The sequence below is a fragment of the Gobio gobio genome (genome assembly GCF_949357685.1).
Source record: "Gobio gobio genome assembly, chromosome: 7".
Lineage (NCBI taxonomy): Eukaryota > Metazoa > Chordata > Actinopteri > Cypriniformes > Gobionidae > Gobio > Gobio gobio.
Window position 1 is genome coordinate 3,362,491 of NC_137103.1, and position 21,766 is coordinate 3,384,256.

Here is a 21,766-nt window from a genome sequence, read left to right on the forward strand (position 1 = left end):
TAACTCAATAAGCAAAATAATCTGCCAATGGGGTAAGCAAAATAATCTTGTTTTCTGTTTGAATTAAGATTTTGTTTACCCCATTGGCAGCTTATTTTAAGCAAAAACTCCCTTAATTTTGAGTTATTTTCCCCCAGAATAAGACAAAAAGTTTTGCTTATCTAGTAAATGTTTCTTAAATGTAAGATTTTTTAGATATTTGGACTGAAAACAAGACAAAAATACTAAGTAAGAAAAGCATTTCTTTGCAGTGTAGGGGGAAAGAAGCAGCTTAAAAGAAATGAAGGAGATAAGAGCCTAATTTCAGTCTGTGCCTTTAACATCCACCTAACAGATGTTAAAGGGGTGATGAATTGAGAAATCAACTTAACCTTGAGCCTTTGATATATAAAAGTTAATCGTGATATAAGAATATCCTGTAAGTTTCAGAGCTGAAAACTTCCTTGTTAGTCAAAGAAAAGCTTTTATTGACACCAGGCCCAGAAAGCGCTGGATCTCAGAATATGTCGACCCTTGATGTCGTGTGGTGAAGCACCGCCTCGACAGAAGAAGAACAACGCCTGACTCTGTAGCCCCGCCCACCAATTATAGGCCTACGTAGAGCTAAACGGATCGCGCTACCAAGCAATAAACATGCCGAAGAAAGCAAGATATTGCGCTGTGCCTGGTTGTGGAAGAACACATTAGCTCAAAAGCTTCCTTCGGATTCTGATATTAGGAATGTGTGGTTGAACTTTATTTATAATGAAGATCCAGCTCACGTGCGTCAGACGTTGCGTTTGTTCGCTTCATTTCACCGCGGATTCGTTTGTAAACAAGACACAGGTCGAGACTGGATTTGCAGACATATTGAGATTAAAACACAACGCTGTGCTTCTGGATCCGACAGGAACGCTGCAACACACTGATGTGAGTAAAACATGTGTTTATATGTGATAGTATTGCATTGTTACAGATCGTTTGATATCTATTGATTATGTGTACGTGTCTAACCTATTCACAGAAGGGTCCAACTATGAAGGATGTCAACTTTGACTTCAACACCTTTTGAAGTATTTTAGGCCAGCAAAAAAAGCTTGTCTAGAACTGGAGGGGGAGAAAAGTGTTTCCTAAAGTCAGGACACAACATATGAGCATATGACTGAAATTCTACAATATAATTAAAGGATTCATTACAACAATTTTTTGTATATAGCTTTTAGGTATTCAACGCAATGCATGTAAAGATGATTACACTAAGAACTTTTAGAAAGCATGCCAGCATGTATCTGGAACCGGCAATAATCTACACGTGGAAGAAAGAACAAGAAGAAGTCTTGCGGCATCTGAGCCACGGGGACAAAGTGATAGCGGGTGGCGATATGAGAGCGGACTCACCAGGTAAAGGAAGAATTGAGTTAGCAGTGTAGATTAAATATGTATGTACTTTTACTTGTAATTCCCTTAAGCTGTATCATGATGTGATTATTTCCAGACTACCCATAACATTGTAATTATTATTTTATTCAGGCTTGTCTAAGAAATTGGAAAAAATCAGCAAAGATAAGGACTAAAGTTTACAACTTCATACAACAACAGAGCATAAAAACTCATGTCTACTGGACTGCAGCGTCTTCAAAAACACATGTGGAGCGAGTAGCAAAGTGGAAGTCCATGGTAAAGCATATTCAAGACATTCACGGACATGGCATCCCATCATACCCACAGTGTGACCATGAAATCTGTGAATCGACTGATCGCAGCAAGTGGTTCCAACGGTGTCCACATTATATCTGTTTTTTTTTTTTTTACATTTTTCAAATGTACCAAATGCATCTAAATCTACAGAAAGTGTAAATTTCCCCCCCAAAAAATTATACAATTGTAATTGTTTGTTATTTGGTTACAGGAAGCAAAGCACTGTATACTGTCTAAAAGATTCTTACAAACAAGAAAGATACCGAGAAACTCAGCCCTCATCTTTGGAATCTTTTCACAGTGTCATTTTACTCTTTGCGCCAAAAAATGTGGTTTATCCTTACCTCAGAATGTTGTGCAGGTGTGTTTGAAAGTAATATAATGATTATAACCTCTATGAAGATGTCTTTAATACCTTTGTTGATGTATTTTGTTGCAGGTGTGTTTGCTGGTAAGGGGTTAAAGTCACAGGCAAGTTAAACAAATGTATTTATGATCACAATAAAGCAACACATTCAAAAACAATAAATAACATGCATAATATCTATTGTGCAATAACATTTTACAGGCTGTCATCAATCTGAGGACATTGCTTTTGGAAAAGGTAATCTCAGACCCTCTTCCCTACATGGAGGAGATCCACAAAATCAAGGTCCCTGAAACACTTTTGCCCAGTATGACAGACCCTCCATGGAAGAAGCCATCACAAGGCATGTCTCGCGGTTCAGTCAAGAGGAGGTCTAAATCCTACACTCTTGGCATATACACAGGGCAACACACGACCCTGATCTTCCTGCCCAGATAGCACCAGCTCACAAAGCTCCTGTACGCCAAGTGCCTGTGGCGCCTAATGTGAAAGACAATGATAAAGTCTACCTTACAAAATAGTTATTTTATTACTAACTGAATTATATAGACTTTACGGCCATAACATAATTCTTACTGTATTCCTCTCGGGGCCATAATCATCCCTGTAAACATGGAGTGCAGAGAATACACATTAAGGCACACGGGTTCAAAGCCTGGGTGATGGGTCATGCATGCAAGTGTGCCTGGTTAATCCTTCTAACAATCTGCAACAAGAACGACATACATGCATACAAATATATACATATACACACACACACAAATATAAGTAAACAAAAGCATTCTGTGGGGTGGGGGGGTACTCTGTGTTCGGGCCAGATTCCGAGCTCGAAGCCCTCCCCCCGGACAGCACGCCAAATACGCATTTACATTTACTCTCCATAAATTATATGTAAGTGTGAACTCGTGAAGTGAGAAAAGAAGGCACGTGATTTAGCGCTCTTTATCTGAAATCTAGAACAGAATAAGTACAATGATGTCTGGGACAAATGCAAGATCAGGTAATCCAAGTGTTGCACAACAATGGTATGATTTTAACTTGATAACCCAAACCCTTAGTATTAGGTCAGCTTTTTTATAACCCTTAGAATAGAAACTGCTTCAATGCAGCTTCACACTGTTTACAGGAATGTGCTAGAATCAATGTCTCGGTTCTGCTGAAGCAAGACAATATTAACTGTAATAAATAATAATTGCGCAAATGTCATGCATTATGAAATAAGTTCAATGCAGCTATATTTATTTATTTATTCTTTATTTGACAGGGACAATACAATATTACCCCAAAATTAGCTACAGAGCTCAATTTCATCTGTAATTTTTCTAATTTTCATCTATAAGCAGCCCTTCTGAAAACAGTTGTAACCTGCTGTTATTTAGCTTGAGGCAGTTCAATATTGATTCAGTTCAATAGCAGTATCGATGTTCAATTTTGACCGAAAAAAGACAACATGCAATCAAAACTAGATAAGCTCCAGGGGCCTATACCATGAAGCTGGTTTAGCTGGCTAGCCAGATATGTTTAAGCTTAGTTTGTGCCAATCCTGGGTTTTAGGTACTATGAAAGTAGCTCGGCTTTAATCGGTGTTAGTTGCCATGGTATCTTACGCTGCACGGCTAACCTGGGGCCCGTTTCAGAAAGGAGGTTAAGTGAAAACTCTGAGTAGGTTAACCCTGAAATAAGGGAAACTCTGGGTTTTCTGTTTCAGAATGGGAGGTATGTCAAACCCGAGAAAGCAGGGTAAGCCAAGCCAGTTTCTGAAAGAGAGGTAACTTATACTCAGAGTCAGTTACCAGGGTAACTTACTCTGTGAACCTAACCTGGTCAGAAGCAGGTTTTCTTTGGTAAACCCAGAGTTTCTTTCGTTCTCCTCCCCCTTTTTAAAGCACCAGCAGTGTTTAAATACTTTATTCATTCATTCAAACGCCACAAATGCTTTTCTTACTGAGTATTTTGGTCATATTTCAAGTATAAATATAAAAAAAAATTATAAATTTAATCTAAATCTAAAGTAAGCAAAGTTTACTTAAAACAAATTAAATTTTCTGCCACTTGACAAAAATACAAAGTAAGAAAAGCACATGACGACACTGTCAAAGTGACAAAAATGGCATGTTTTATACAAGATCCTGACGTTCACTTGATAATCCTCTAGAAGTAACCTAATAATTAGAATTTCCTTTAGGATTTCCAGTGGTTTGATGCATTTATGACACTCATATTCCCATCATCACACTTTCTGAAAACGGATTATTGTATGGAATGGAAGGATGCTGCCAGATGGTAGTACGAGATATATGGCATAACCACCACCACAGCTGTTAAATACATTTATTTACATTTTTATAGTCATCTTTATTTCCTACAAATACTTTATTCTTTTTCCTGTTGGGTGTTAATATTCTTCCTCCATCTCCTCTTCATCTGTCAGTGGTGCTGGAGTTTGGCTGGCCTGAGTAGAAGTCAATAATGTCATTACCCTAATTAATAAATGTAACAGGTGGGATCAGAGAACATTTCATTATGTGAAAAGAGCATAGACCCTTTTCACATTTCTGGGTTTCCGAAGCTGAAGTCGTCATAGTTGGGTTAACTCTTATAGCGGTGAATGAGAGAATACATTAAATATATATTTTTGTGTCTCCATTTGCTCAAATAGCAAAAGAAAAACTCCACAATAGTGATTTCACAACTTTCAAAAAGATGGAAAAATTAAAGTGAGATTGATAACTGCAGTGAAAAGAGAGAAAGATGTTAATTTTAACTATCACTCCCATAGACGCTGTATTAGAAACACTCTCACAGCAGCGGTAACTTGATTTTTGTAATTTGATGCAAAAGTAATATAATACAATGTATTAGTGTTATAAATGTACATACATAAAAAATAAATAAAAAAAACATTGCAGGATTTACGATATTGATGACTTTTAAAACACGTCATCACTGTGTGTGAAAAGGGTCTATGGGGGAAAAGCTGCTGCACATTGGACACTGAATGATATTTATTTAATATGTCAAATGTTTGTAAAGTAATTAAACCTACACCCATGAACATTTATGCTTAAAGCTTTTCCTGATTGAATTATGTTTTTTTTTTTTTTTTAGCTGCTGCCACATTCTTTGTTTGCCTTTTGGATACCATGAAAATTAAACTTAATTAAAATAATTAAGAATTAAACTTGTGTATTGACCCGGAAGTATGCAAACGTCTTTTTGTTGGGTGCTGTTGCCATGGTGAATCGTAATTTCGGAGCTCCATTGATCGTGGCTTTTCATAGTTGGAGTGCATGAGCTTAACTCAGAGTCAGTCTACTCAGAGTTGATTGAACTACCTCAATTCAGCTGCTCTGAAACCCAAAACTCAGAGTTTCCCATCTCAGAGTAAGTCAACTCAGAGTTCAGGTTTAAACTCAGAGTTGGTTGAACCTCCTTTCTGAAACGGGCCCCTGCTCCGGGGCAGGTTATGTTCTGGATTCGAGATCTGAGATTTAAGTTTGACCAATCAGCTGTGAGCAAAAAATATATATATAGATGACGTAACTAATTCCCAGCGTCTTTTGCAATGGCTTCACCTTTTCTACCAAATCCTGTGGACATCTCCGTGCAAATTGTTAGAAGAGCACTTCGTAGAGAAAGAGTTTTTAGGGACAGACAAAATCCCCTTGACTTTCCTGATACGTACTTGTATGAAAGGTACAGATTTTCCGTAGAAGGAATCGGTTATATTTGCGAACTTCTTGAGCCGCACATAACAAATGTGACTCGTCGAAGCCATGCCCTTACTGTACCGCAAATGGTATGCATTGCGTTGCGTTTTTTTGCAAGTGGTACGTAGGCTACTTGTACGCGGTCGGTGATGCAGAGAACCTTGGGAAAAACACGGTTTGTTGAACCATTCGCAAGGTGGTCCTTGCACTGCAGGGGTACATAAATGGCTTCATTGTGTTCCCAGGACATTTATCGACCATGTCCATAAAAGAGGGCTTTTATAAAATTGCCGGTAAGATATATTGATAGGGTGACGTGACGTATGAACAATTTAACCGTTCACATTCAGGTTCTTTTTTTCTTTCCAAAAGGCAGATTTTACTTAGAGCACATATATATTATAGGCTACATTAGCTACATATTAAGAATGATTTTAAATCTTTTTATTTTTAAATCCTATGATAGGATTCCCCAGAGTCATAGGAGCAATAGACTGCACACATGTTGCAATCTCCACAGCTCTAGGAGAACATGAGGCTGATTATGTGAACAGAAAGTCCTTTCACAGCCTTAATGTTCAGGTAGGGCTACTATACACATGAGATGATTTTTGATTTGCATTGAGATAAACCTTTTAAATGAATAATAACTTTAACAGATAGGACAATGATTTCCTGTACATTTCATCTGCAGATGACTTGTGATCATGAATGCATGATCACAAGTTTGGATGCCAAATGGCCTGGCTCAGTTCATGATTCCAGAATTTTCCGTGAGTCTGTGTTGTGTCAGCGCTTCGAGGAAGGTAAATTTGGTACAGTACAAAACATCGTTTTAATTGTGACAAACATTTACACAATTTTCCCCTTTTCTGTTCCATGACAGGGCTTTTTGATGGCCTGTTGGTAGGAGACAGGGGTTATGCATGCCAGAGGTTTTTGCTAACTCCCTATCCTGACCCGCAGACAGGGCCACAAAACCGCTTCAATGTGGCCCTCAGTAAAACCAGGGTTAAGATCGAGATGACCTTTGGCATCCTAAAGGCGCGTTTCAACTGCCTTCGGCGTTTAAGAGTGTCACCACAGCGGGCATCACAGATAGTGGCTGCATGTGCAATTCTGCACAATATAGCCACTATCAGAAAGGAGCGAGTACCACCACAAAACCAGCTTCTCCCCGATGAAATTGACCCCATCACACTTGACCACCCAGCTGGGGCAGCTGTCAGAGATGCAATCACAACACAATATTTTACTTAATAAAAGCACATTGACACTGCAGACTGGTCTCAAACGGTTTTATTGGTCATGTGGCTAGGGAGGAAGAAAGAGCAAGAGAAAGTTAAATTAATAAATATACAATGTTCATATTAAAGTGTTACTTGGTTAAATAAGTTCACATACTGAGATCTGTTTTATTTAATTTTTTTTATTTGGAGCCTCCTCAGCTCACAGTCCAGCTCCTTTAGGGAACAGTCTAGTTCTAGACTCCTTTTGTAAAGGACCCTGACAGAGTCTGTTTCCACCTCATACATAATTCCACCACAAACAATCAATTAAAGTATTCTGGAGGTTAAATAATTTTTATTTTTTATTAAAGTGGCATAACTAGGACTGACTAATTTAGGTCAAGGGTTTTAAGAATTACCTTGTTCACATTCCTCCTATAGCCCATTGAAGCAGAGGCCTCAGTTTCTGGGGCAGGTTGTGAAAAATCCTACAATTAAAAAAAGATAAGTGTAAGGGCCAGTGACTTTATGATGCATTCAAATGTGTGCCATAATAAAAAGCCCAGTGCTTTCACCTCAGCAGCTGTATCAACACACAGACAGAGTGTCTTCATCATTTGCGTCACCCTAATAAATAAAAGTAGGCCAATGTAAAGCATAACTGTTATAAAGCAGGTTATGTTCATGGTGTTCTGTCTGCTGCATACTGACCTCTGTGTGGGAGACTGTGCGTATGTGTGCTGGCTTCAACAGGGACACTGCATTTCCCTCTACTGCAGAACATAGAGGCAGAAAAATTAGAAGTTAGAGTAATAAATTAAAAAATAGTAATGCATTGCACACATACCCAGTGTCACTTGCTTAGAGGAGCCAGCACCAGGGTCAGATTGCACAGCATCTGTAATGCCATCCATAATCGGCCTCCCCTTATTGTTACTCAGAGCCGACTCCTCCGCCACAGTGTGTTCAGGAGGAGCTGGCCCTCCCCCAGTTTTACGGAGGTCACACTTTTTCCGGTTTGCTGCAAACAAGTTATTATGATAAAATGTTCACAAAAATAATAAAAGGTTGTGGTAAATACTCACCACTTTGAATTATATTTTAATATTTTGTCTTGATCTGCTGCCAAGAACGTTTGGAGTTGGGGTTGCATCTAAAAGTCAATGAATATAATTTTTTTAGGATGTGATAGCCTATACATTCACACGTACGTACGTATGTATGCATGTATGTATGTATGTATGTATGTATGTATCCTCATTTCATTTTAGCATTTAAAACATTTTTTAAATCAAAAGTTGTAACTGTTAACATTAGTGAGGCCTAATGCACAGTGAAGTAACATGAACAATGGTTTTGCCATTACCATTAACAAAGAATAATAAATGCAAAACTATTGTTCATTGTTAGTTCATGTTAACTTATGCATTAACTTATTTTAACAAATACAACCTTATTGTAAAGTGTTACAAGCAAACACATACATATAGGCTGCATTACACTGCAAAAAAATGGTCTTTAGTATTTTTTCTTGTTTCTAAAATTATTAAATCAAGATGCATTTACTAGTTAATTAAGTGACAGGATTTATTTGTTTTATTAAAAATAAAATCAAAATAAAGTGAGTTTTTGCTTAAAACAAGCTAAATTATCTGCCAATGGGGTGAGGAAAATAATCTTATTTCTGTTTGGGACAAAACAGAAATTTTCTAGAAAACATCTTATGTCATGTAATTATCTAGTAAATGCATCTTGATTTAAGAATTTTTAGATATTTAGACTAGAAACAAGACAAAATTACTAAGTAAGAAGAGCATTTTTTTGCAGTGTATATACACATAATTGTACATGAATGACCTAAAGCCTAGAATGTTTTTTTTTTATATAATTTTTTTTTTTACTTACGCATTAATGCAATCAGCAATTTTCCTCCAACATTCTTCTCTTGCTTTGGCAGCAGAGGCCGTGTTACTGCGTGCTTGAAATACACTTTTATATTCTTCATATTTGTGAAGTATTAGCTCTTGCTCCTCCGCAGAAAAATATATGGCTCTCGCTCTATCCATATCGAACGCGATTGGTTGTTTAGTGCCGACGTCACTCTTTTATGTGCACGCGCGCGTGAAGTAATCATAGCTTAAGGATCAAAGCCTGAGTTGACAGAGAAAGTTGATGAGCTGCGTCATGGTACCAATAAAGCCTGATTGCATCGGTTTGGTTTTGTCAACTCAAAACCAATCCTGTAACCCTGAATTTGTTCAACTACCTTCATGGTATAGGCCCCAGGGGAGCTGATTTGTGGGTAATGAGTGGTAGAGAGCGCTGTTCATTCACTCTCCCACCTACATTTCCTCCCAGTACTGAGACTCGCCAGTAGGTGGCGGCAAATGTCTTAGTGAGTGAGTCAAAGCATTCATTCAACTGATCCGTTCAAAACGGCTGATTCATTCTGGAAGCATGTGACTAGGCCACTGAATCACTGAACCGATCCGTTCAAAACCCCAGATTCATTTAGTAACGATAACGAAACACCTACATCACGCCTAGGGTTGCCAACTGTTTCGTATAATATGGAATCGTCCTGTATTTAAGGCATTAATGAAGTTTGTCCTGTATATTCAGGCATATGCTCCAAATTGAGAATTAATATTCTTTTGAGACAGATCATTGTTTGATTTGTGAACATAGCCGTTCGCGGAAGGCTTTAAGACCCAGCAGAATCCTGGGTCGCTCCCGCTTCACAGCGATTGGCTCGCGCTAACAGCAAATCCCCTTCACTGTTCGCATTTTGATTTCGGCAAATCAGTTTGGGCGGATGCAAACAACCTGATTATTGTTCATGAGTGCAAGAAAACATGGACTGAGGGAAAACGGGATCAAAAAGGGAAGTCATCTTTCACTATCGTAAGTTAATGTTGTTAAATTTTATATTTAAGTAATTTGTAGCGTATTCTTAACCTCATTATTGAAACACAAAATAGCCAATAAAGTCTCAAGCACCAAAAGCAATCCTCCAAGTTCTCTTTAATTGAAAAACATGCATTTTCATTTATTCATGGTTGCAACATCATTTAGTTCAAAAGTTTAAGTGCCATTGGCTGAAATTTCAAAGACGTTCAGGTATTATGCTTTCAAATGTGATGCCATCTATGTGTCTTCCTGACAAAAAAACCCTTTAAGTTTATCATTTAGAATAGAGGTTGATGATATTTAATATCCTTTGGTGTGGAAAATAAATATTCAATAATTTGAGCATGGAGCCACAGTATATCAATGGGACTGAACCATATGGGGCCTTGAAAATGAAGAAAAGTTTATTAAGAATGAGAATATAAAAGGATACTGAGATATATTTAATTATTTTAGAGTTATAGGCACAATATGGGAAGAATAGTATTGATGGCACAGACAGGAATGTTCAATTGTGTTGAAAAACGAGATATATTTCTAGTTTCAACATTATTTGTCGTTCAGAAAATGTGTGAACCAGTTTACTCATGGAGCCACACTGGGATCTCTATATCTGGGAATTATTGGGCCTTAAAAATTAAGAAACCAAAAGTAAAAAGTGTTTTAAGAATCAGAATCTAAAAGGATATTAAGGTATCTTCAAAATGAGTTACAGGTGTGCAAACTTTGATCAAAAAACACAAGAAATGCGTTTTCCCATTTTTGAGCATATAATGCAGTAAAGATTGCTGAAGTCAACAGATTTACCCAATCTCTGTGTAAAAATAAAATAAGGATGCTGCCATCTTTCTAAAGTCATTATTACACCCCTGTGAAAATTGTCATTCTGACCCCCACTGCAAAATATTTAATTACTCAGTAAATATACATCCATCACATTTAATATTTTGTCTTTTTTCTTCATTAATGTTCGTCTTTCTTCAGAAACCAAATGAACAAAATCTAAAATTTGAGCAGGGAAAGTTTCGGAAATTTGGTTGATTTTGACACAGAATGACCCAAATGATTTTGTCTGAGAGCTTTTTATACACACACTTTCCGACGTGATGGTGTAGTACTCATTAATAATCTGTAAAAGGATGATATATTAATGAACAAGTCCAAGCGATGCGAGTTCAAGCATTTGTTTATCTTGAATGACGCGTATCGCGAGAACTCTTTCTACAAAGGCGCGCAATGACGCGCACACGCCCGCACAACCAATCACACACATCCATCTTAAACTATAATAATATATTTAATTAATTCAAACTGATAGCGCTTTTTATAGAACTCACAATATTTGCAACAAGTATTTAAATGAAAACAAAATGATAATTATATAAATCTAATACAAATCTGTGAATGATCCCTTAAAGCAAAAGCACGTAAAATACATGAAAACTGATAGTGATAATAATTATGCACTTATATCAGATCACAGATTATTCAGTCTACCACAATGGCGTCATGAAGAATCACAACACCGATTTGAGGTTAAAAAGTATATAAATGTTTATTTTTTGTTGAAAAAAATAATAGGGTAATTAATAATAATTAGCGATCATGCACCTATATCACTACAGTTAAAGGTTGACAGTTTTAATATTTAAAGCCCATCTGTATGGCATTTTAATATTTCTTGATTAGAGGATCCTAATTTTGACACCATTATTAGAGAAGAATGGGACAATTTTCTTATAGATAATGACACCCCTGATATTTCAGCATCCGTATTATGGGAAAGCGGTAATTAGGGGGGAAATCATTTCCTTTTAATTATTCATTAAAGGTCGTCACTCGTCAAGTAATTTAAGAAGACTTCTTAATTTAATTGATACATCACAGCATAACCAAAATTTATTTTTGCAGTCCTGGAGAAATTTGTCTTTGGGAACTCTTTTATACAGTGGACAAAGTGAACTAATGGAATCTTATCACATAGTTTTTCATTACAAAGAGGTTCTAGACAAGGATGTCCTCTTTCTCCTTTGCTATTTTCATTGAGCCATTGGCAGCAGAAATGCAAATATAAGAGGCATATCTATAGGAAACATGGAACATAAAATCAACTTGTACATAGATGACTTATTGTCGTATCTTCAAGATCCATCTAATTCTTGAACAGAACTTTTTAAGATTATATCATTGTATTCTCAGATTTCCGATTATCCTATAAAATGGTAGCCTGACGTCGTCATACTCAGATTCTAGTCACAATATCTGTGCAATATCATAATAGTCTGCTCCTGCTCCATTGGGCTGTGATTATGGGGTGTTTCAGCCGAACCAGGAAAGAAAACGCCTCTGCACTCAATTGGATAGACCTACAACCAATCAGAGCACTGGAGTAACAGAACAGAACTCAACTGCACGCACACTGGAAGAAGTAGAAGAAGATGCGTGTGATCATATTCACATGATTTTGGACAATTACAGAAACTGCATTGTATAAAAAATTTATTGAAGAGCAGCAAATTTTGATTTAGATTAAGAAATCCAACGTTTCATTTTAATTCCTGAATAAATCAGCATTTAACTCGCTCATAAAGACAATCTAACCTGCATTGAAGTCGCTGACAAATCCCCAACAATAACACTCAAACCACTTAGGCAAAATAATTTTTATTGAACAGTAATATTTAATGTACAAAAATACGCATTAAACAAGTATAAGACATTTGTAATAGGAAATATACAATCAAAAAATGCAGTCAAAAGTAGACTATAAAGGCAGTGCAACAGTATGTCATTTAAATTAAAAAAAATATATACAATTGTAAAACTTCACTTTTCCCTCGGTCAAAAAGATTAGCTCGGAACAAATTATAGATTCATAAGACCAAAGATTGTCCATTAGATACACCCAAAACAAATCATCTCTCACGTTTATCCCCTACACGCAGTGGTCGCCAACCCGTCGATCGCGATCGACTGGTCGATCTTTATCACTGTCCCGGTAGCTCCCGATAAATAACCGAAAAATAATTAACAACATGTAACAAGTAGAATTATGTACCGCTCCTTTAATGCAGAAGGCAGTCCGTGCCGTGGACGGAGCGCGTGCTGTGAACGTCGCATGTATGCGTGTAATATTTCTGTTGCTCTCACTGTTTATTTTCTGTTGAGTAACGCTGTTGTTAGTGAAGTGTTTTGCAAACTGCCCCATGTGCGCGTGGGATCGACGACGCTGATAATAAACCCCTGTGAAATATCAGATACATGAGTTTTGCTTTCACTTGACTAACGTTACAACCATTCAGGCCAGCTATCTGGCCTCTCTGTGTAAAGCCGGACAAACACATTATCAAGGCACGAAATCGCACCTTATGCTCCCAAAATGTATTCTCTGCAACCTCAATTCACACAGCACAAATCGGCCGATGCTATAGTTATGACAGCGCTACTGCAGCTGAATATCTCTTCAGCAAACTGCCAAGGAAAGTAAAAGTTGCAGACGCTCATTATCATTAAAAGTAAAGTAACTAAATGATCAGTGCTTATGCCACTCTCTCTCCTATTGCAGTCCTTGATTTGAAATTAGCTGTTGATCAATACAATGCAGCTCATATTTGTTGATTTCGGTGACGTGAACTCCATTAAAAATGCATATAACGTGGGAATTGAGGACACCACATTTATGTGACCAAGTGTAAATGGAATCGTTCTGATAAATCAGATATCTGATCTGTAAAAACACGAAGTGGACCAGGTATAAATAGTCCCAGCAAGATAACTGTTCGGGATGCTTGAAATATAGGAATATAGGAAGAAAAATATAAATATTGAATTGGGGTGGGGAGGGGGGTTAAATGAATGTATCTCTGAACGAAACTGTCTCCAGAATAGTTTTGATGGCATTTTACAGCGGTACCCAAAGAAACGCTTCTTTTCCATAAGCACCATCTACTGTCAAAAAGTGAATTAGCATTTTTATTCAGTCCATCTGTTTTTGTTTTGTGCAGGTGTGTCTTATGTATCAATTTATCAAAGCTAAAGCTGAATAAAGTCTTGAAATTATGCAATCTAATTTAAATAAAAAAACACTGCTCATGCTACATGTGTGTACCTTTGTTTGGGTAGTGATTAAAATGCAGTGGTTGCCTCACATTTCAAATGGCACATTTTTTTAAGGCTAGTTTGGGCTGTTATAGAGCAAATAAACAACAAAATAATTTGCTTAAGCAAAGAAAAAGAAAAAAAAACGATGTTCTCGAAATGAATAAAAAAAACCTCTGAATCGGCCATGAAAAATCTATAAGTAGATCTTGCCTTTCTTCAAGGCTGAGGTCAGGGATCTTTGGCTTGAAAAGGTTGGTGACCACTGCCCTACAGAGACACCAGGACTAGCGGAGGAACGCCTCACTCCAGGCTTTAGCTTTATAACTCAACCACAGACTTGATATTAGACACTACCTTCTCACACAACAACAGTAGTATATCGAAAATCATAGCGGTCAATCAGAACTATACACATATCCCTTCACAAAATGAAATCATATGAGATGCGATCTGGGAAACCTGTCGGATGTCGCGCTGGAACTTATTCAGTCGAATTCAAGTCGAAGAATAGGTTGAATGTCCATTTTTTGTCAAAATTGGGTTTTCATTAAATTATTGCTATCTTGTCTATAATTTCTAAAAATATCTTGGCAAAAATCACTTGTGTAGTGCAGAAAAATTGCGCTTTATAGCGGCAAGCTGGAAAGACTGCGTCTTTCTCTAATGTTTAGATCATGCCAGACGGACGTGGAAAAAATATATGGCCATAGTTTTTGCTCTTTTAACACCACAAAGACAGTTCACCCATCAAAATAAACCCATTACATGTAGAATAAAGGTGAATCAAAGCACATTTCCCTCCAGTCCTATTTAAACTACGGCACGCAAAGTTTTTATTTAATACGTTATCATATCGTGAGGTGGCGGAGCACAAGAGAACTGAAGTAACTGATCGCTTTTATGATCTCGCTCGCCTCAATCTGCTCAATCCTGGTGATGTCAGAGCCCTAAACAATCATATAATGGATAATTTCACATCCAGAGATGAAGGATCGGATGAGGAAGTTACTGAAGAGGAGATAGTTTAGCTGTGCTGCAGGTGCGCTGTGCTTGCTATTCTAAAAATATACACTAGCTGTGCGATCTAAACATACAAGTTCAGAGACAGCCCATGATAAACAATAGAAAACGTATTTCACTACTTACTAAATAGCCGTTCTCTTCAGAGTAACGTTAGCTAGTCCCTTTGTGTAGAGATGCAGCTGATAAATTCTAGTTTTCATATTCAGTTCAGACCTTAATTTTGAAATAGCGATAAACACGAAAAAAAAAAATAAAGATTTGTAGACAACCAATTTGTTTTCATGCCAAGAGTTCAAAATTTAACATCCAGTCAATTTTTTGAGATAAAAAGTTCTGGGAATGTTTTAAATATTACGGGAAAAAATATATAGATTTTCCATTTGAGATGCAGCAGTGATCTATAATGCATGTTCTTTTATATTTATTAGAGGTTGAATTCAAATCAAATACTGCCTATATACTTCTGAATAGGATGTCTACTTCATAAAATGTATGAAAATTATGGAAATATATGGTTCAGATCACTCAAACCATATGGAAAAGGAGGTGCCCTTATATGGTTAGTAATGGAGCTTGGATGTCATCTAGAGGAAAAGTTTGCTACTGTAACTTTTACTGAAAGATAATTTTTTGATATATCAACCTAAAATTTTGAACACAACTTGTTCATATTTCTGGCTTTGATTGTCTTGTAGTTTTAGAGTTTTTGTAAAATACATATTATAAAATATATATTTTTTACATTTTCATAAACTTAAAAAAAGTTATAAAAGATTCTTTCATAATTTATTTGACATCTACAATAATCTGCCAAGTGTCTTCTTTAAACAAGATCAACCGTAGGTCTATATTCCAAAGCATGCTTGAATTACAGCCATTTAAAGTTGGATAGTGCATTTTCATGTCTATGCGGAAAAAGGGGTGGCGGTTATTAAAACCTGTTTTTCTCAAAAATCCGTTCCTAATCATAGCGATCAGCTGACTTTAGATAACCATAACTTCTGTTTCAGACAAGCCTTGAAATAAATGAAATATATTTGAAAAGGGCTTGGCCTCAGCTTTCATATGGTATCAAAAGCTGTAAATGTGTTGGGTTTTTGGTTGATCACATCACATATGCTCTTCTATTTCTTGCTCCTCGACTGGCAACTCATTACCAGTGTTATCACAGTCTTCATCTCCATGATTTGGACACAATAATGACATGCCAAGTCTTCATGTAATTATCCTCGTCTTTACCGTGTTATATAGTCTGTGTCATAATCTGACTCTTCCGACTCGGACTTGTTTTGTTCATACATGTCTCCTGTATGGGTCACCATGTATCCTGACGTTGTGTCCTCTTCCACATCAGAGTTAATCTCTGTCTGTATGTCCATCTCTTCTGCTTCCTGAGGGAGCTCTTCTTCTGTCTGTTCCTCAGAGATGTCAGATGTCGGTAACTCATGGATTGATGTGGCTAGCAGAGGTTTACACACCTCTTCCTCTTCCTCCTGTGGTCCCAGAGCCCTCAACGTGACTGAAAACAGGTTGATGTTCCCTGAACCATCCTCTTTCCCCTTTGATTGAGGAAGATGTCTGCTTCGGTCTTCAAACACTCCTGATATGAATTCATTTTCACACTCAAGTTCATCATGGTGGGTTTCTTCTACGGCAGGGTAGATCCCAGAACTGTTATGGAGAGGCGAAGTTGACACTACAGCCTTCTCTTTGCTTTTATTAGTTTCCGGACCACTGTTATCAATTACACAACCCATGTAGTTGCCTTCCTCTTCTTCTTCATAGTCTTCCTCATCCTCTGTGTCTGCCTGTGAGAACAACAGTACAGGAACTTTTAATAAGCTAAATTTAACACTGAACATAAATGTAAGGAATTAAGTTCAATAAATGTAGTTCTTTATCAACTGTACTTGATTAAAGAAGCGGGCATCACACAGACCTTGTTGATGTAGTTTTCCTCATGTTGCCTGTTCTCTGAATCCTCCACTTTCGGTGATTTGTTGTTTTTGGTGGGATAATTTTTAGATGCACTAATAGCCTCAGTTGACACTCGGTCATATAATGTCTGTTCAGTAATCAGATAGTGGGCTTGAACGATGTTACTCTAAATGAGAAAAACAGAGAGAAAGAGTTGAACAATCATTGGCAGGAGGAGACATGAGATAATCAAACTCCAACTCAACTAGTCAAAAGATTGGAAACACTTGAACCGACATATGAGTCTCATTATGGACATACATATTTGCTAACATATTATATAGTGCCCCGTTCCTGAGGAAGTAGGTCCTTCCTCAGGGGAATCCGCCAAGGATGGGCTGTCGAAATGTCGAGCAGGAAATGCTCCACGGCCACCGCATATATAACTTTAACAAGATTCACTTGTTTAAAACACCGTAATGAATTATATAAACATTTACTTAACCATTAATTCGCTAATAAACATCGAAGTAAACAACTCTATGGATATTAATTATTTATTATCTCCGCGAACGATCGCAGTTTGAGTAGTTCTGTGTAAATGCAGATAAACATCAGTTTGTCAGCAGATATTTCATCATCTAGAACGACAAAAACATTAATAATTCTGATATAACTTACCATACCTTTGAGAAATGCAATAAAATACGATGTTTTGTTTGTTATATTCCAGAGAATATTATTCAGTTATTTAACATTATTCTTCACTCTTTAGCCTATTAAACAGTTTATAAATCTACTAAAACTGTAGTTTAAAATTAAGTATTACATTTCGGAGCCATTTATGAAAACAAACGAATGCTGAGACTCTGTTTTCTACAGCGTAGTTCTGCTCAACTGGGAGTATTACGCTACATTAAACAGCAATGCTATTTTTCCCCAGGTGGTTTAGATTGTTTTGTTTTTTTAATTGGTTAGAATTACTTTTATGTGCTTTATTTATTTGACCTTTTTTCCCACCTAATCGAAGATAAAATTTTTTTAACAAAAACAGTTTAGCAACAATGCACTTTTTTTATGTTTTGCTCTTTCAGACCGCTCTATTTATTGGTGTATAAATAAGATTTGTTTTGTTTTCTATGCAAGGAGGGAGTGATTGTTATAAATAAAATGGTTTGTTCAGTTCAGTGGTGTTGTAATCGTGTCAAAAACAGAAGAATAACAGTAAATAAATATCGGTTCTGTATATCGGTTATCGGGCACATAAAAACAAAAATTATCGGTTCTAAAAAAATCAATATCGGTCGATCACTAGTCCTGTCCATTGCATACAGCACCCCAGCCCGTGTTGGAGGCATCTGTTGAGACAACAACATGCCTGGACACTTGTTCTAGGGGAACTCTAGCCTGAAAGTCTGGCGACAGGCCGGTGTGATTTCCGCCTGGTGTGTGCCATGCCCATCTCAGGGACCCGGCCTCATATGAAGCAATCCGAGCGGCTGATGCCATATGCCCCAGGAGCCTGAAATCACTGCTCTGCTCCTGAACAAATTCCAGCAGTCCATCACTGACTGGACAGGCCATCATGTTGACCGAGACCAACTTCATACCAAGAAAAGAGACTCTGCACGGGGGAGAGTGTGGTCCTTTCCCAGTGTAACCGTAGCCCCAGCTGGCTAAGGTGCCTGAGCACCAGGTCCCTGTGTTCACATAACTCAATTTGTGATTGGGTCAAGAAGCCAATCGTCGAGGATGTGAATGGCCACCTCCTTAAGGGCAGCCTCCACAACTTTAGTAAAGACGTGGGGCAACAGGGACAGCTGGAAGGAGAGGATCTTGTACTGATATGCCCACCCCTTGAACGCAAAGCGTAGGAATGGTCTGGGTCCTTCAGGTCGATCGCTTGGGGGTGAACACACTTGAAGATGCACTTCTGTGTTGCCATTTTGAACGAAAGCTTGTGAAGGACCTGATTCAAGACAAGCAGATCCAAGATCGGCTGTAACCCACAGCCTTATTTGGGAACAATGAAGCACTCGACGCCATGGCAGAGCTGGCCGTGCCGGAGCGCTTCTTTTTTGGCCGCAGGGGGTGGCCTTTGGTGACGAGTGGACTGAGTGGCAGCTCTCGATGCCCTTGTAGCAGAGGTCATGTTAGGGCAGAACTTCTGGACACAGTCCTCAACAGCGCCACGAAGAGGCCAACTTGCGAGATGGGAGTATCAAGAAAATACGGCATTGTCTGGCCGTGACTTTCCTGCATCAACCCCGGCTCAGAACTATCCTTGTGCATTATGAGTGCTTTGGTCTGGTGGCCTGGCCATTGCATGCTGGGTTAGGGTTATGAGCTGCTGTCGCCTCATGCTGCGTTCACACCAAATGCGAATAGAGCGTCATAATCGCGTCTACCGCATCTAGTTGGGACGCTTGAACATTTTGAATCCATTCTTGAACGTGCGTCTATTTAGCTTCAAAAACGCTCAATTTATACGCGTCCAATTTGCTGTGGACACGTGTATAAATTGAGCGTTTGAAGCGAAATAGACGCACGTTCAAGGTGCTCCAGGAGAAATATGTGTCAAAACACCACTCTGCCTCTTTTCATTTACATTAAAAATATATATTAAACATTAATAGCCACACAAATGTGGTTCAGGCAACTCCTACATTATCTTCACTGCATGTGTATTTAAATATCCTTAAATATAAAGTTATGAAACTTCTCCACTGGATCTAACAAAAACGCAAGATTATTTTTTTTAAATAGGTGCTCTCTTTATAAATAAACCACAGATTTGAGCTTTAAACAACTACATTCTCACCTGAAAAAGTCTTAAAACTACATTTTGTGACACAATGGTAGTATTTTTAATTATGCAGGGTTTCCCATCACGTCACTTCACCACTTGACCGCAGCGAGCAGGCTCCTGATTGGTTAACGCGTCTCGAATTGACGCCAAAGTTCAAATGTTTCAACTCAGGCGTCAGACGCGAATTCGCTTCAAACAGGTAAATGCACAAAAAGCACCACTTGCTCAAAACGCTCAATTTGCGTCAAATTCGCGCAAACTGGACATGCGAATGAGGCGGAATCACGTCCCGACGGGCGTCAACGTGCCTTTCCATTGAAATCACTCGCTCCAGACGCTCGTTCGCGTTTGGTGTGAACGCAGCATTACAGGGTTTGGACTGAAGTTGTGGATCTCCCCTCCAGGTGGCAGCACTTTGCAGGGATAATGCACCGCAACTGCACATTCCACCTAGGGAATCCCCACAAACCCCGATGGCAGGAGGCTCCTTTAAAAAGACCAGATCCCAATTCGTCAGTCATTTCAAATATAGTTTGAACTGAACTGAGCTGGACGATGACATCACTGTTTTCTGCAGAGCTGCTTTATAGACGAAATTAACAAACATAACCATTTCTTAAAACAAAACTTCTACAAGGTTAGAAACACTAATGATGTGAGTGAAAATGTGTATAAATGCAGATGTATTTGAAAGCAGACAGGGTCTTACCAGTGATTTAGGAAGAGGGTTCTTCAGCTTCCATAGAGACCCAGTGTAAACCAGACCCAAGGCTAGCACCAGCAGACATAACCCTAACACTGCCGCTCCCAGTGACCAGCTCATTACATACAGCACTGCAGAGACACAAACACACACACACTTACACCTTACAATGTCATTTTAGCAGAAAACATGCAATAAAACCATATGCATACGTTAGCTCTACTGTATTCTTCTGGACAAGAGTCCACAGCAGCCCATAAAGGTAAAAAGTTGTGAAATTTGGCACACAACTTTGATGTTTCCCATTGAAACCATATAGCGCCACACACAGCTCATATTTTGAGCCAATTCTGTCTAAAAACGTTGTTTTCCTCTGATGTCTTCCCTCATTCAGAGTTGAAGGCTTGCCTTATCACGGTTATAGAAACCTGTTTTGTCTTGTAGCAACCTTTTACTCAGAAAAATCCATTTGTATAACACTTGAATTACAGTTATCAACAAGTGTTATGACTTCTCGTTTCTAAAAACGGTCATAATTCACATTATAGAGCTTTGCCATTTTTACTATTAAAACCTATCATATGCAAAGCAGAACTGATAATAACCCTTTCTCTACTTAAATCACACATGGTACTTTCTAATACTTCACATCGTTTTTACTTACCCGCAAAAGTACTGAGTAATGTAAGGTAACTACATGGGTTAAGTTCAGGTTTAGGGTTAGTACCTAGTTATAACGAAGTTAGTGTCATTACTACAATAAGTACATATTTTCCTCAATATTTCGATTTTTTTGCACCCTCAGATTCCAGATTTTCAACATAGTTGTATCTCAGCCAAATATTGTCCTATCAAAATACATCAATGGAAAGCTTATTTATTCAGATGATTTAAAAAATTGACCCTTATGACTGGTTTTGTGGTTCAGGGTCACATATTGACTCATTTCACTTGTAGAGAATTTTTAAGTTAATTATTACTAGGTCTTATTTTATTCTTACTAGAGTAAAGATGATCCCTAGACTTTGAGAGATATCTGTAGCCTTTATTTGATATCAGGAAAGTAATTACGAATGGTCAGAAGTCAATTATTACTATCTATAATTCTAATTACTGAGATCTACACTGCAAAAAAATGCTTTTCTTAGTTATTATTTTTGTCTTGTTTCCAGTGTAAATATCTTACAATTCTAAAATCAAGATGCTTTCACTAGATAAGTAAAACGACGCAAGATCATTTTTCATTTTTCTGGGGAAAAAAAATTGAAAATTAAGTGAGTTTTTGGGACAGAAACAAGAAACAAGATTATTTTTTGCCAA

At 37.7% G+C, this 21,766-nt stretch overlaps 1 protein-coding gene and 1 pseudogene across 3 annotated transcripts in view; one reads left to right on the forward strand and one right to left on the reverse strand.

Annotated features, from left to right (window-relative positions):
* Positions 1–5,609: 5,609 nt before the first annotated feature.
* On the forward strand, positions 5,610–7,014 carry LOC307129339 (putative nuclease HARBI1; annotated as a pseudogene). Its single transcript has 4 exons — positions 5,610–6,047; positions 6,221–6,336; positions 6,449–6,560; positions 6,641–7,014. The product of its transcript is annotated as a putative nuclease HARBI1 (transcript).
* Positions 7,015–15,783: 8,769 nt separating this feature from the next.
* Positions 15,784–21,766, reverse strand: part of crfb1 (cytokine receptor family member b1) — a 35,119-nt gene continuing 29,136 nt past the window's right edge. Inside the window, exons 8-10 of one of the 2 annotated variants that reach the window (XM_079821843.1) lie at positions 20,453–20,577; positions 16,957–17,121; positions 15,784–16,825 (exon numbers count right to left, since the gene is read on the reverse strand). In XM_079821843.1, coding sequence (XP_079677969.1) covers positions 16,253–16,825; positions 16,957–17,121; positions 20,453–20,577 — 863 coding nt within the window. In that variant the 3' untranslated portion in view covers positions 15,784–16,252. The remainder of the gene's footprint in view (positions 16,826–16,956; positions 17,122–20,452; positions 20,578–21,766) is intronic. The other variant, XM_079821844.1, reaches the window with a different exon arrangement.